General features: G+C 41.4%; 1 protein-coding gene across 1 annotated transcript in view; it reads right to left on the bottom strand.

Annotated features, from left to right (window-relative positions):
• Positions 1–14847, bottom strand: part of LOC126285999 (zwei Ig domain protein zig-8-like) — a 138659-nt gene extending 123812 nt beyond the window's left edge. Inside the window, exon 1 of the mRNA XM_049984880.1 lies at positions 14250–14847. Coding sequence (XP_049840837.1) covers positions 14250–14325 — 76 coding nt within the window. The 5' untranslated portion in view covers positions 14326–14847. The remainder of the gene's footprint in view (positions 1–14249) is intronic.
• Positions 14848–15618: the final 771 nt, after the last annotated feature.

Consider the following 15618-nt stretch of genomic DNA (forward strand, 5'->3'; position numbering starts at 1 on the left):
GTGCTCAGAGCCATTTGAACCATTTTGAAACACAGCCTTCCGGAATACCTTCACAAAAGAAGACGATGTAAATATTCCAGAATCCGAATCTAGAATAGTTGGCAACATGAGTAACGTAAAAGTAAATATCCTTAGAGTAGTGACGCAACTTAAATTACTTAATAAAAGGAAGTCTTCTGGTCCTGACTGTATACCAATTACGTTCCTGTCAGAGTATACTGATGCAATAGTCCAATGCGTAACAATCATATAGAACCATTCGCTCGACGATAGATTCGTGCCTAAAGACTGGAAAGTTGTTCATGTGACGCCAGTATTCAAGAAGGATGGAGTAATCCACTGAATTACAGGCCCATATCATTAACGTTGATATCCAGCAGCATTTTGAAACATGTATTGTGTTCGAATATTATGAATTACCTCGAAAAAAAAAACGGCTTATTGACAGACAGTCAACTTGGATTTATAAAACATCGCTCTTGTGAAACATAACTAGCTGTGTAGTCCCATGAATTGTTGAGCGCTGTTGACAGAGGAATCAGATTGATTCCGTATATCTGGATTTCCGGAAGGCTTTTGACACTGAACCACACAAGCGGCTTGTAGTGACATTGCGTGTTTATGGAATAACGTCTCAGATATGTGATATTTCCTGCCAGAGATGTCAGAGTTCATAGTAATTGACGCAAAGTCATCGAGTAAAATAGAATTGATTTCTGGCGTTCCCCAAGGTAGTGTTACAGGCCCTTTACTGTTCCTTATTTATATAAACCATTTGCGAGACAACCTGAGCAGCCGTTTGTTTGCAAATGACACTGTCGTTTATCGACTAATAAAGTCATCAGATGATCAAAACAAATTGCAAAACAAAAATGTTCAAATGTGTGTGAAATCTTATCGGACTTCACTGCTAAGGTCATCAGTCCCTAACCTTACACACTACTTAACCTAAATTATCGTAAGGACAAACACACACACCCATGCCCGAGGGAGGACTCGAACCTCCGCCGGGACCAGCCGCGCACTCCATGAGTGCCTTAGACCGCTAGACTAACCCCGGGTGATAATTGTAAAACGATTTAGAAAATCTATCTGTATGGTGCGAAAACTGGCAATGTGCTAAAAGAAATTCGTTAAACTTCGATTACATGATAAATCAGTCAAATCTAAACGCCGCAAATTCAACTAAATACCTAGGAATTACAATTAGGAACAACTTAAATTGGAAGGAATACATAGAGAATATTGTGGGGAAGGCTAACAACCAAAGACTGCTTTCAATAAACTTAGAAAATGTGACGCAGCTACTAAGGAGACATTACGTTGGTCCGTCCTCTTGCAGAACACTGCTGCGCGATGTGGCATCCTTACCAGGCAGGATTGACGGAATACATCAAAAAAGTTCAAAGAAGGGTATCACGTTTTGTATTATCGCTAAATAGAGGAGAGAGTGTCACGGAAACGATGCAGGATTTGGGGTGGATGTATTTAAAACAAAGGCGGTTTTCGTTGCGACGGAATCTTCTCACGAAATTCCAGTCATCAACTTCGTGCTCCGATTGGGAAAATATTTCACACCGAGCTTCATAAAGATAAATTATCACCATGTTAAAATAAGGAAAATCAGACTTTGTACGGAAAGCTTTGGGACATTATGGACAGTAGCCTCCAACGAACTCGGGGTCTTGACGATCTAACGCTCCAATTGGACAGAGACTGGCACGATATCCTGCAAGAGGATATCCAACAATTCTATCAAACAATGCTAAGCGGAATAACTGTGTGCATAAGTAATAAAAGTGAACCAACGCGTTGATGACTTGCCCAATTTGTAAAGCTCTTTATGATGAATAAATTATCCATTTTTTCTGTACTTGCAATCATTTGTCTGTCTGTAAAGGCACATAACATCTACCGATTTTCGTCCCATTCGGATAATTCCTTCGCGGGACGTCGCTTGGCTTGTCTGTGTATTTCACGAGAAAAACACTGTAGTAGTAAGTTGGAATTTATTTATCAGAAATTCCTTGAACATACACTCACGTAGAAGCCGACTCCATTCACACAGTTCTCGAAAAAACAAAGAATCATACGAATGCAGAAATTGGTACAATTGAGGACTTGGTTCTCATGGCCACATTAGTGCATAGGAAATCACCGATAAGTGCAATTGAACTTCAGCAAAACGATTTTTTTTTTTTTGTGGACTTTTTGGTTGACATCACGTTCAAGGAAAACAAAAAGGAGTGTCAATTCTTTGCTTACAGTTAAAATGTTTGCTATACAGACGTAATTCACCTAGGAACGTATACTACAAACTTTATTTCAGTTCACAAAAGTCGTTAAAGGTATTAAATCGAACAGGAAGAGACAAACAACCGATGAATCATGACTTGCAAGCCATTTACACAATACCTATACTTTTATCTGAAGTGAAGGTTGAAGAAGTAGGCCCGTTAATGACATGTATATGTCGAATGAGTAGGTCATTTTACGGGAAACTGTTACCAAGCCGCCCAGGAACTGTGCAGAGGAGGCTGCTTACCAGATGACAATGTTTACGAATAACGATACAAAGTGAAAATTACGTTTTATTTCAGTTTTAATGTGTTATTTCGTCTTTCTGTACTACGGACCGATACACACAATGACGATTCCACGTGGAAGTCGACAGCGAGGTCGTTAGGAAGGGAGCAGAAGCCCGGAATACGAGAGGATGGGGGACGGACATAGTCTGCGCTCTTGTCAAACGAACCATTCCGACATCTTCCTGGTGACATTTAACGAAGTCACTGCGAACCTGACGGGCATTTGAACCGTCGCCTTCCCAAGTGTGAGTCCAGATTCAATTTGCAGCATACCTTCATATACTGTAACATACAGCATTATCTACTACTGTTTCTATTTGTATCAATGTACGGGTGAAAAAGTGAAATTAAGAACGTGCATAAATTTTTACTGTGCAAGAACCTGATTTTATTGTATTGCCTAGAACAGCAAAATTTGGCAAATTTCGTAACCAATAGAAGTCATAAAAAGACCCAATTTCTGAGAGTTACTGAAACTAATAACAACACAAAAAAACAATATCAGAAAAATTTAAATCAAGAAAACTGCTAGAGCAGATTCAGATATACGAATGATAGCATTTGTAATCATATTTGCCGGTGCCATGCTGTGAAACTGGGGAACAAAGTATTAATTGTACACTGAGCTCCGCGGTGGTCTCGCGGTTCTAGGCGCGCAGTCCGGAACCGTGCGACTGCTACGGTCGCAGGTTCGAATCCTGCTTCGGGCATGGATGTGTGTGATGTTCTTAGGTTAGTTAGGTTTAAGTAGTTCTAAGTTCTAGGGGACTAATGACCACAGCGGTTGAGTCCCATAGTGCTCAGAGCCATTTTTTTGAACACTGAGCTGACAAAACTGGTGGAATAGCGATATGCCTATGTGCTGATGCCAGTAGTATCGTAAACACAAGGTATTGAAGCGCAATACATTGGCATAGCTGTCATTTTTACTCAAATGAGTCACGTGGAGAGGTTTACGACGGGTATTAATAGAGCCTGAACGTGGAATTCTGGTTGAGGCTTGACGCATGGGACATTTCGTTTCGGAAAACTTTAGGGGAACCCATAATCCGAGAGGCACAGTATCAGTAGTACACCTAGAATATCAAATTTCAGAAATTGCCTCTCACCACGGACAACGCAGTGGCTGACGGCATTCAGTTAACGACCGGTTCAAATGGTTCAAATGGCTCTGAGCACTATGGCACATAATATCTGAGGTCATCAGTCCCCTAGAACTTAGAACTACTTAAACCTATCTAACCTAAGGACATCACACACATCCACGCCCGAGGCAGGATTCGAACCTGCGACCATAGCGGTCGTGCCGTTCCAGACTGAAGTGCTTAGAACCGCTCGGTCACACCGGCCGGCCCCGAGAGCAGCGGAGTTTGCGTAGAGTTGTCAGTCCCAACAAACAAGCAATACTGCGTGAAATAACAGCAGAAATCAGTGTGGAGCGTACGACGATCATATCCGTAAGGACAGTACGGTGCCATCTGATGTTATTGGGATATGCAAGTAGACAACCACCGCGAGTGGCTTTGCCAATAGCACGACATCGCCCGCAGTAAGCTGATGGTAGCGTTCGAGTTTGGTGCAGACTTCACGAAGCCATCCACCCAAGGTACTGTGGAAGGTGGGGGTGGCTCCATAATGGTGTGTGCCGTATTTATATGGAATGGACTGGGTCCTCTGGTCCAATTGAACCGATCATTGATTTGAAATCTTTATGTTCAGCTACTTGGAGACTAGTTTCATCCATGGACTTCATGTTTCCAAACGATGACGGAATTTGTTTGGATGACGATGCGCCATGTCAGAATATTCTAGACAATGCGAATGAATGATCTGGCCACCAAATTACCCGATATGAATCCCTTCGAGCATCTATGGGACATAATCGAGAGCTCAGTTTGTGTACAAGTTCCTGCGCCAGAAACACTTGCGCAGTTGTTGACCGCTAAACAGGCAGTTTGGCTCAGCATTTCTGCTGGGGACTTCCAACTACTTATCGAGTCCATGCCATGTCGAGCTGTCACACTATGCCGGGCAAAAGGAGATCCGACTCGATTTTAGGAGGTATTCCATGATTTGTCGCCTCTGTGTGTATGTCCACCACATTTGAGTTGAGTAAACGTTTTGGTATGTCTTCTTCCTGTGAAGTGTATGATCCACAGAAACAGAAGAAGGATGTATAGCGTTAGGCAGTTTTCAATTATATTTTTGTGGCCACATGTTTCGTAGTTGTTTTATAATTACTTTTCGTTCTTGTCACGCTACAACGCGGGGTCGCCGTGTTATTGCGGATTTGGCCGTGTTAGTTGCAGAATGAGGCTAGATTCCATTCCTGACGCAACCCCGAACACCCCCCCCCCACCCCCCCCCCCCACCCCCCGGGTCGAAGTATTGTACTCCAGCTGTCTGCGTCTAGTGTAAGTCATGAACTAGTGTTAACGTTTTCAAATGTCTATGAGTCGTGTAACTAAGGCGGAACGTGGGGACCAGCCCAGTATTCACCTAGCAGGAAGTGGAAAACCGCCTAAAATCCACACCCATGTTGGCTGGAATACTGGCCCTCGTCGTTAATCCGCGGGGCGGATTCGATCTGAGGCCGGCGCGCCTACCCGAGTGCAGGCAGGAAGTAGCGCATTAACGCTCTGAGCTTCCCTGGCGGGTCATAAAGAAAAGAGAGGGGGGGGGGGGAGGGAATCACATAGATATTTATAATGTGAAACACAGACAACACGTTGACGAAGAACCTATTATTGTAGCCTTGACCCTAGATGTTGTATCTTCTTCGACAAATCAAGGTCTCGAAATATCACTCAATGGCACTTCAATCAGTCCTTGCTGTTTATCATCGTTTTCGTGGGACTCAAAGGCTTGTAGCGTTCTTTTTCTTACACAGTATCTTCATCTTTTACTTCAAACCCTCTCTTTTTGAGGATGAAATAGTAAAATGTCTCACAGTGAACAGGATAAATAGCACCTGAAATATTCAGGTATTTAACTGTTCGTCTTTTTTCGATTAACGGTCTTGCCGCTATAGGCCGAGTGTAGCAGAAACAGCATACACATGAATGGTTTGTAGTGGCCCGCCAATCCAAAAGCAAAAGCGACAGTTCATTTACTTTATTTTTCATCCACTCTCGTGGTATCACTTACAACACACTTTGGGAACCATGATTTACTCTGGTTCGATAGCTTCATAAGAGGCATCATATTCTGCTTCAGTGACGGAAATGTTATTTCAGCACTAATGTAACATAAGTTATTAATCGATTTTACGAATTTTCCTGGAATACTGCTTTAGCAAATTTTACATTTCCAGTGCATTCGACAACCAGGCATTCTGCACTGATTACAACAAAACTATTAAGAAACTCACGGTCACAGCAAGAGTAAAAAATTTATAACATACAAACAGCTGTAGAACCTGGCATGCTATCATTGCACAGAGGTCACATCTTCAGAAACAAAATCACCCCATAATTTTCTAGGATTGAATTAATGTCACGTCATTGTATATCCAAATCAAGAGCTACTCCGTCACTTTAACAACAAATTCAGAAGCTGAAAGTGGGAAAAAGCCTTTTTTAAGCCCGGCACATTTTCATTGGTGATAAGTGTTATTAATACAACGCAAATCTGAATAAGCGCTGCAGTACTGAATGAAGCAACATTTATGGTTCTTCGCACTGCTCTGTGAGAACCATGCAGCTTCGCATCATTTTCAGTTAGCTCACAGGAGTCTTAACTGTGAAGATAGGAACATCATAAAACTACAAACTAGTTTGCGAAACAATGCAATCCGTTTACGCCTCGCTACCAGTATATTAAAAAGTGTTTTTTAAATAAAATATTGCGTAGAACAATAGCAGTGCATCTGCAGCCGACCAATAAGACAAAATGTTCCGTTTTAATGAAGAAGACGGAAGTGGTCATATCTCAACCGCATTGTTACCCCCGACAATTCGTATGATATATCTGACTTTTGTTGCTATCGCATGCATCTCGAGATTGATGCAGGCTGTATGAGGAAGAACTATCACGTAAAACTTTTAGATATTGACAATGTATCACTCTGCTATAGGGACAACAGCTATCACTTCATTAACAGAAACGTATGTTCTGCACTGAACAAAATTGTTTCGGATACGACTAATTTGTGCATTATCCTAAGACTGTAGGCCGACATTTAACAAATTTTTGTGTTCAAATTTTGGTGCATGTTACAGAAATAATACAAATTTTATCTCATTTTGAAAGCTATATTGGTTGTTCATCAACGTGATTCTTTCAAAAAAGATGGAAAGGTTCTTTACAGACTACCACCAGCCACAAAATTTGTTGAATACTTAGCATTTTTAACATAACTTTAATATTAATGTGTGCTTTTGGGAAATATTTTTGTACTGCCATTTTAGCATGAAGATCAGGTTTATGCATCGAGACATGTTGCTTCACTAAATAATTTAAGTAGTCGACAAACTTTGTGTCATATATATATCTGGAAAACCTTACCGAATTTTATCCACTATTCACTGCACCCGGACCCAAACATCATGGAAGAAATGAAGAATGATCGGCTTTCCTTCATCAGACAAGTTCAAACAAAAGATTCGGTGCCACATTACTACGCGATCAGCCACTAGTTCTTGGAAATCAGAACTTAAAATACATACCAGTTTCCCTCCGGAACAATTTAAAGTGGACCGACTGCATAAAACTCTAGTGGAAGAGGAAAGTGCCAGGAGCATTTATATAAAGCATTATAAAGATCGGTAATTCACGAACAAATGCTTCGCGCTAAAGGTCTAGATGTAGCGCGCCCAAATCATTCTATCGTCGTCATTATCATCGTCATCGACCAGATCTTCTGTATCATTGTTGATCCTGGGATCTTAACCAACTTAGTTTCAAGTAAATTAAAGGGCAAATTCAAAGGTGCTGCAGTATTCGTCACAGGTTTATTCGGTCAGCTCAAAATAACTGCAATGGGGGACGGTACACGATATTTGTTGCACGTTATTAACGGATTTCCCAAAATTAGAAATACCACGTCTTCATCCCATGTACTAGTCGTGGAAATAATAATGGTACACTACGAAGCCTCCGCTGGACGCCTGTGTACCGTACTTCCTTCCTGGTGTACAAATCTGTGGCTTAATGCAAAAACATCCAATGTCTGGTGAGTCAATAGTCATCGCTCCGCTTTCAGGAATGCTGCTAAATACTGCTGCTTGTAGTGTGTGTGGTATACTAGGAATAGGAAATCAAATAACATTTAGGATGACTGGCCAGCAAGGAATCGTAACTCCAGTGGGAAAAATGTCTTTGCTGATTCCTTCATTGACCAAAAAGATGTGACGCAAAAGATGATCTTCTTCACCACTTGACATCGTACATAAACCTTGTTTTATTATTGACATGCACTCTCATCACTTTCTTCACGTTCCTGGAATGGTGTGTTTCGTCTTCACACGATATACAGGATGTCCAGTAAAGGGCTCCCTGATTTCAAAATTAAACGGTATGTTTATTGTGAAAGCTGTAAGAAGATTATACAGCAGTTTGAAATAATATTTACAAAAGCTGCTAACAGATGGCGCTGTACGCTGTACAGCTCATATCAGCACACATTAGTGAAATAATCGTACGAAAACAATCTTTGTAAACAATCACGTCACAATGTTTACAAAATGTTCACCATCGGCACTAAAGAGGAGGCGCAAACGAAGAATGGAATTCACCGTCACATTTCGTAGTGTCTCAACCGAAATGGATTCACATGCCACAGAGATCGCCGATTCTAGCTCGTCCAGCGTGGCGGGATGCTTCGGGTAGACCATGTCTTTGACTGTGCCCCACAAAAAAAAGTCAAAGGGAGTCAAATCCGGCGAATGTGGAGGCCAATCCATGCCTGCACCAGTAAATTTGGGATATTACAAAGCAATGACTCGATTCCCGAATTATTCCTCAAGAAAGCGAAACACTTGTTCGATACGATGTGGTCGGGCTACATCTTGCATAAACCATTCAGTACCTGGTCGATCCTCTAACGCTTGCTGTGTGGCGACAAATTGTTCCAAAATTGCAACGTAACGTGCACCAGTGACCGTTTCTCGAACGAAAAACGGGCCAATAATGCCTCTGCTGCATACTGTAGCCCACACAGTAACTTTAGGAGGATACAGGAATTTCGCTTCACACCAATATGGCTTTTCGGAACCCTAAAATCGCCAGTTCTGCTTATTCACGTATCCATTCAGGTGGAAGTGTGCTTCATCTGTAAACCAGATGCAGCCAACATCAAATCCTTCACTATCAATCATTGTGAGCATCTGAAAAGCAAAGGCAACCCTTTGTTGCACAGCTCGCACGCGTATGGCCTGGTGCTTTTGAATTTTGAATGGAAACATGTGTAGGCTCTTTCTCAGTATTTTTGCGTGCTGGAACGCTTCAAACCAGTCTCAGATGCTATTCTAAGGACGGATGACATTGGATTTCGCTGAATAATTCCAGAGACTGTGGCGATATTTTCAGGCGTAACTGCGGTTTGCCTGCGACCAACATGCTCCACTAGATCATCAGTTACACTGCCTGTTCGTTGAAATTTTGCGAAGAGCCTACGAATGGTTTTCGCATCGGGTCCTTTTGGAACATTAAATCGTGCTTCAAAACTTCGCCTTGTTGTCGTAGGACTCTCTTCTAACCTGTGGTACTCTAACACCAAAAGAAACGCCTTGTTCAATGGAGTACATGGTTTTAACCTCTTCCTTCGGTACGCTAACCACCTTTCACGTTTCAATAGTGGAACTGACCGCTCTGGGCTTCGGATCACTATTTATACTAGGCACTACGTATGGCGATTACAGCGTCATCTGTTAGCAGCTTTTGTAACTATTATTTCAAACTCCTGTATAAACTTCGTACAGCTTTCACAATAAACATACCGTTTACTGCATTCCTCTATCGATCATTATTTTTAGATATTTAATTTAGAAATCTGGGAGTCCTTTTGTGGACACCAGGTATATGATAGTAAGGTGTATTTGAATAAAAACCAATGATGGCAACTGAGATTTGCTGATACCGGGCATCATAAATAAAACCGTAATTACTGAACTTGGCTGATGAAAATTTACTTCCGTATTTCATATTACTCTAGGTCGCCCCCTTACGTGAGCAGCGTCAAGCAAATATTCCCGAAGAAAGATTTCCTTTATTCACATCTATGGTCACAAATTTTTATGTCGTCAGAGTACCTATAATGACCATCATCATATCTGTTTTATGAAAACATGTCCTAACATACAGATCTGAAGACGGCCATTATAGACCGAAATCGGTAGTATGATGACATAAAAATTTGTGACCGTAGACGTGAAGCAAAGGAAATTTATTCTGTTCTCGGGTCTCTGTTCAGTTCGCGAACATGTCGCAGCTCTTGGAGAGAGACACTCGTGGCTGTCGATTTGCTCCGGACGAAGAGGTGCACCACGGGGTACAATCACGGTTCCGCAGATGCTTTTACGTGAAGGCATCGGGTAAATGTATTTTAAAAATAATAAATAGTTCACTTACTTTTCTAGAATCCGTATCATTTTTATTTGACTGCTGATTCGGTGCACACGTCGGGAACGGAAGACAATAAAATTATTTGTCACATTCGATTTTCCCAAGCCGAAGATAGTACGCTGCTTGAGTCGTGAAGTAAAGAAGACATCTTAAAAACTGCTACGTATCGTAATAGATTGTTTCTCAACTGTGTTGTACTAATATCATGGACAGAACAACTGGTCAATTCGCAATATGATGTGAGTGTCACTAAAATGAAAAACTTCAAACTTACAGCGGTCTGAAAACGACATTTTCAAATCTCGAGAAAAGTTCTTTTCAAATTCCAAAAGTCACATTTTAGGACGAAATTTAGAAATATTCGTCGGCCTGCTAGACATTGATTCCATGATCATGAAACTAATATTATAGTAATAAAAGTAGTGCGCAGGAAGTCTTTCTTCCCATGAGCATCTAGTGTATGGAACCATGAGGAAAGGTAATATCTAAGTATATTATTGTTTTCTATTATTAACATTGTCACAATATTTTACCGTGTACACAGAGTCAGTCAGACAACTTGTTTCCTATCTTCATTCCCTAAACACAACGAAGCTGCGTATATGCTTTGTCAAATCGTGACAACACACCTAATCGCACTGTATGTGTCTTGTGCGGTTAGAGATTAAGGATGACTAATGTGTGGCTGCATCTGATTAATTTTAAATGTTATTGAAACCACCAAGAGAAAATAGTATCACACCTCGATGACGACCCACGTTGAGAGAAAGTTATTTTTACAATGGAAAGTATGTTCCGTCACACAGAGGCTCTCGTGATTTGCAAAGTATAAATATTTGTGTTGACACGGACTCTGAGTCTCGGCTAGTGTTCAGAAGACGGCGTGGCAGGGGAGGCAAAACTGTATTGCCCTGCCTTTTAGATTTCGCAGGGCGTTTGTCACTGAAGGTTTATATAGCGCCACACGCAAAAGTTACGAGTATTAAGGCATACCGTGAAGATTCTTCAAAATCGTACTCACGGATTGCACTGTTGGTGAAGTCCAGGTAGTAAATTCGCGAGTTCTCTTTCTCTACCACTAAGAACCCTGTTAGCTAACTGACTGGGATACGAATGGTTCAAATGGTTCTGAGCACTATGCGAGTTAACATCTGTGGTCATCAGTCGCCTAGAACTTAGAACTAATTAAACCTAACTAACCTAAGGACATTACACACATCCACGCCCGAGGAAGGATTCGAACCTGCGACCGTAGTCTTTCACGAAAGAAAGGTAATTCGGAAGGAACTGACTGTTTCCTTTAGTAAGGGAATCTGGCGTTCTCCTAATTGAACGTTCATCGAAGAGCTAAAAAAAAGGAACATGCCGTCAGAAGTACGATCATTCGTTCATTTGATGCTGTAGCCCTTATTTAGCTTTACGTTCATGCTAATGAAAGTACTGTTGTTCCGTAATGAGTAGCCGGCACCATGATCTGGGTTACGACGGAGTATTTATGAAGTGTGAGGACCACAGCCCAAATTACAGGCTGTTACCGATTTTTTTTTTTTACATATCATCTGCAATTAAGATCATTGTTACAAGGACGACAGTAGTTCATCTGTTCACTGAGCTTCTCGTGTGGCATGTTATGAAATCCAATAATCACCAGAAAAGCAGAAAGACATCGCTTATTCATCCGGTAAATGTGGGGGAATTCGTAGTAGTGATTTACTGCTTTGTTCTTATTAAAGCAGTAATATAATCGGAATCCACCACACGTACTGAAAGTTTGTAGGAAGATACTTGTTTTCTATTCCGTGTTGCCATCCATCACAATCATTTGGTGTTTCCATTTCTATGCAGCCGAGAAACCAAGCTATCGGTAATAGCAGTGGCTATGTCTTTACGCCTAGAAGCTGCGATGTACTGAATTCTGCTGCTCCCCCCTTCTCCGACCGGCTTACCACCCGCCGCTCATCACAGAGCCCTACCCCACCCCGAGCCTTCTCCGTAACATTGATTCACAGATCCACATGGCTAAAAGTCGTTACTGGACTTGACTACTGCTGAACAGCCGCGTTACATGGAGCTTAATCAACATCCTTTCTTGCAAAACGAACGCCTTTGCGCTGCTGCTTCTTATACTGCCACATAGCCAATTCCACGTGGAAGTGAACCGAAGACACACTTAATTAGAAATTTTACAAGTACTGATGTTTGTTCTTGCATGAATGTACTGATAATTGAAATATGACAAAGGTATGATTAAGCTGATTAACCATCTGTTCTGCGATGTAACATCTACCCTATCGAAACAACAGTAAAACCATGGTCCTCATGTGAAAGCGATGGTGGAATTCATTTACGTGCCCCGTAGTCCCAGCAAATATAGGGTCTGCGTCAGCAAACACGGTTTCCACGCTAAATGAGTTCAAAAGTTTCCTCATTCAGTCCTAGGACACAGTTATTCTTACATTATTTACGTACCTAGTCGAAAAGTAAATGCCAGGGCTAAGTACTGGTAACCATTTCTCCATCATCTGCAACGTTACTAGCCCGAAGACGAACTTCTTCCTCCTGCCTTTATAAGTAACAATCCGTTGATTGTATCAGCAACTGCATGTGTGAAGTTAATTGTTAAAGCCAAAATAGCTACAGATGTTCACCAGAGTCTACAATTTTTTACAAATCACAGAAAAAGTTTTTCTTCTGTCTTATACCTAGGTAATTTGATGTTCTGTCGATGTACTATACAGTATTATAAGCATACGTATACTTGAACATGTACATTTCTATTAGCAAGTCACATTTTATTTTATTTTTTTTCACAAAACGCAAATGTTAAGGCTTAACATCCCGTGGTGGTCGAGGATATTAAAGACGAAGTAAAATTTCGATTTGGCCAAGAATCGGTAGGAATATGGCAGCAGACTTTGGGAGGAGGCATTTCGTCGAAGCGAATTACTGAATTCGAGGAAAACCTGACCAGATTGTATCTTACTTCATGTAAATGTAAATTAGAAGTTGTAAAATGCTGTATGCTGTCAGTGTTGTTCACTGACAGATTTGACTGATTACACGTTTTTCACAATTTGTAATGATAAACGAACACCAGAAATAAAAAAGGTTCCTGAGACGAATGTGAGATATTGCGGGCAAAACAGTTGCGGTCGCTCGGCTTTCTTTGGTTTAAATATACAATAACGTAAGCCTCAACTGAGAACACGTTACATTTGGCGCATCATCCGTTTTCCTGTAGATGTGTAGCAAAAGGCAAAAAGTCTTTGTATAGACTGAAGACACAACGCATCAAAGCGTATCGGTAAATAATAGAAGAAGAAAAATAACATTTTTATTTATGCTATGCGCACTTGAAAATTTTTTCATGTTACATTTCCGTGGGGCTGAACACAGAAACTGTCGGGTTTCAATAGTCCGATAAAGGCATTATTTTTACAACGATTTTTAGTCCAACCGTGATTCCAATCACAATAAATGACATCCTGAAGCAATACATTTATCAGGTTTTAAATTTATATCAAAAAGACTATATTTTAGTGCTTCTGTCTTAAAAAGCAGCATCACAGACAGTAGACAGTAGACAGTAGACAGTAGTTTTAATGCATCAGTACGAGTTTGAACTACTTTTGACGATATCTCACTGTAACGAGGCTTTGACGGTATGTTGTCTGTTAATCTTAATATACAGCAAGGGTTGTATGTCGTTAGTACAACGCTTTTTTCTGTCTGCTGTATATCTGAAGAAGTCGTGATCAATTGTACCGATTATCCTAGTATAAAATGCTGTCAAGAAAAAAAAACTTAACAATGAAAATTAAGATCGCGTGCTACGCAAAATTATACTATTTCGTCCTAGAATTTATAATTGGCAATAGCAGCAAGAATATGCACTAGACTAGCGATGTGTCATTGTCGTTAAATGCGTATTATAGCCCAATATACAGAATCCCTAGTTTTCTTAGAGATTAATACATGCGTCACTGATATAATTTCGGTTCTCCGCGACATGACGACATATTCCGAAAATGTGTTAGAACTGCAGACGCGTAGAAAATTTCCCTTCCAGACTTTAAGGACTGCAGCTGCACTACTCACCCGACTGCGAGATGAACAGGAGCAACGTCATGAGCTGCAGAGGCGCCCTGTGTTGCGCTCTCAGACCACGAAACATCACGTCTTGCGCCACATCACCCCGCAGTGTCGTGGCGACAGGATATCCACAATATCTACACCAAAAGGTACTTTTTCGTTCTTAAACGCTCGCCGAGAGTTCATGTGCTTTCCCAATTCATCACACGCTCAACAACACATTATTTCAACAATCATTAAGGCGGCTTCCCATTCATTCACGTGTAACTGTTCACATTCCTGTCCCTCACTTACTTCAAAGCTACGGATTTGTCTAACTTACTGACTGTAATGATATGATAATCGCTGTGGCAGCGATTCACGTTGTAACGGGCGCATGGGAAAAGGCGTATTCTGTGCTTTGTATTATTATGCTAATCTAGTGTTTGTGGGTGTCCCTGGTGCCCCGATCGAAACACGTGGTTGTCAGGTCTGCGAAATCACGCCTTGCCACGCGTCTTGCATCGGTACCCTTCTGTGTCCTTGTGTCCTCGCTCGGCACACACAGGCAGCAGACGGAACGCCCTCGCTGTCAGCGTTTACCGCCGGCGACTGACACACCGCTGCGGACCTAGCCGGCCGGATCTCTCAACTCGGGGCCGCAGGCATCGGTGCGCATGCGCGCAGCTGCCGCCCCCCTCCGCGACAAGAGCCTTCAGCTGGACGGGAGGGCGGCCCTTTTAGAGCGCGCACTTGACAAGTGTTGCGGCTTCCGTTTACGGAAAAGCTTCCGATGCATTTCCGTCTTGCCTGAAAGTGATCAAGGTTCACAATAGTTTCAGTACGGTGCATGTCGATGTATCCGCCGAAATTTACAGTGCGTAGCTCATGGTGTATCGCAAGTAATAAGCACAGGTGATGCAGACATTCAGGGTGACTAAGGGAGAGAGAATATAAAAACTTGGGATGAATGTTAGTTTAAGCACAGACCACCAAAATATTTATTTTCTAATGGACCATCCTATACTACAAGGGTATACCCTATTAGATGCATCCACATATACCGAGGGCAAAAAAATTGCAACCCCAAGAAAATAATTACTTTACCGTAAAGAAACTTCGGGAATACATTTGGCCAGGAAACATATTTAAGTGATTAACATCGGAAGACCATATGTTAATGTAAACAATACATAAGCCATTCGAAATGTGAAATACTGGTACATTTTTATTTGTGTTGGGGAGAACTTTGGTATCAGTTATGATTAACAGCCTGCAAAAGGTAAAATTGTATTGTTATATGTTAATATTCATATTGTTTTATTTCTCACGTAAAATTTGAAACCTTATTTATAATCCCATGCAGAGATATCTAGTTACGTTCAACCTAAAGGCA

The sequence above is a fragment of the Schistocerca gregaria genome, chromosome 1 (assembly GCF_023897955.1).
Source record: "Schistocerca gregaria isolate iqSchGreg1 chromosome 1, iqSchGreg1.2, whole genome shotgun sequence".
Lineage (NCBI taxonomy): Eukaryota > Metazoa > Arthropoda > Insecta > Orthoptera > Acrididae > Schistocerca > Schistocerca gregaria.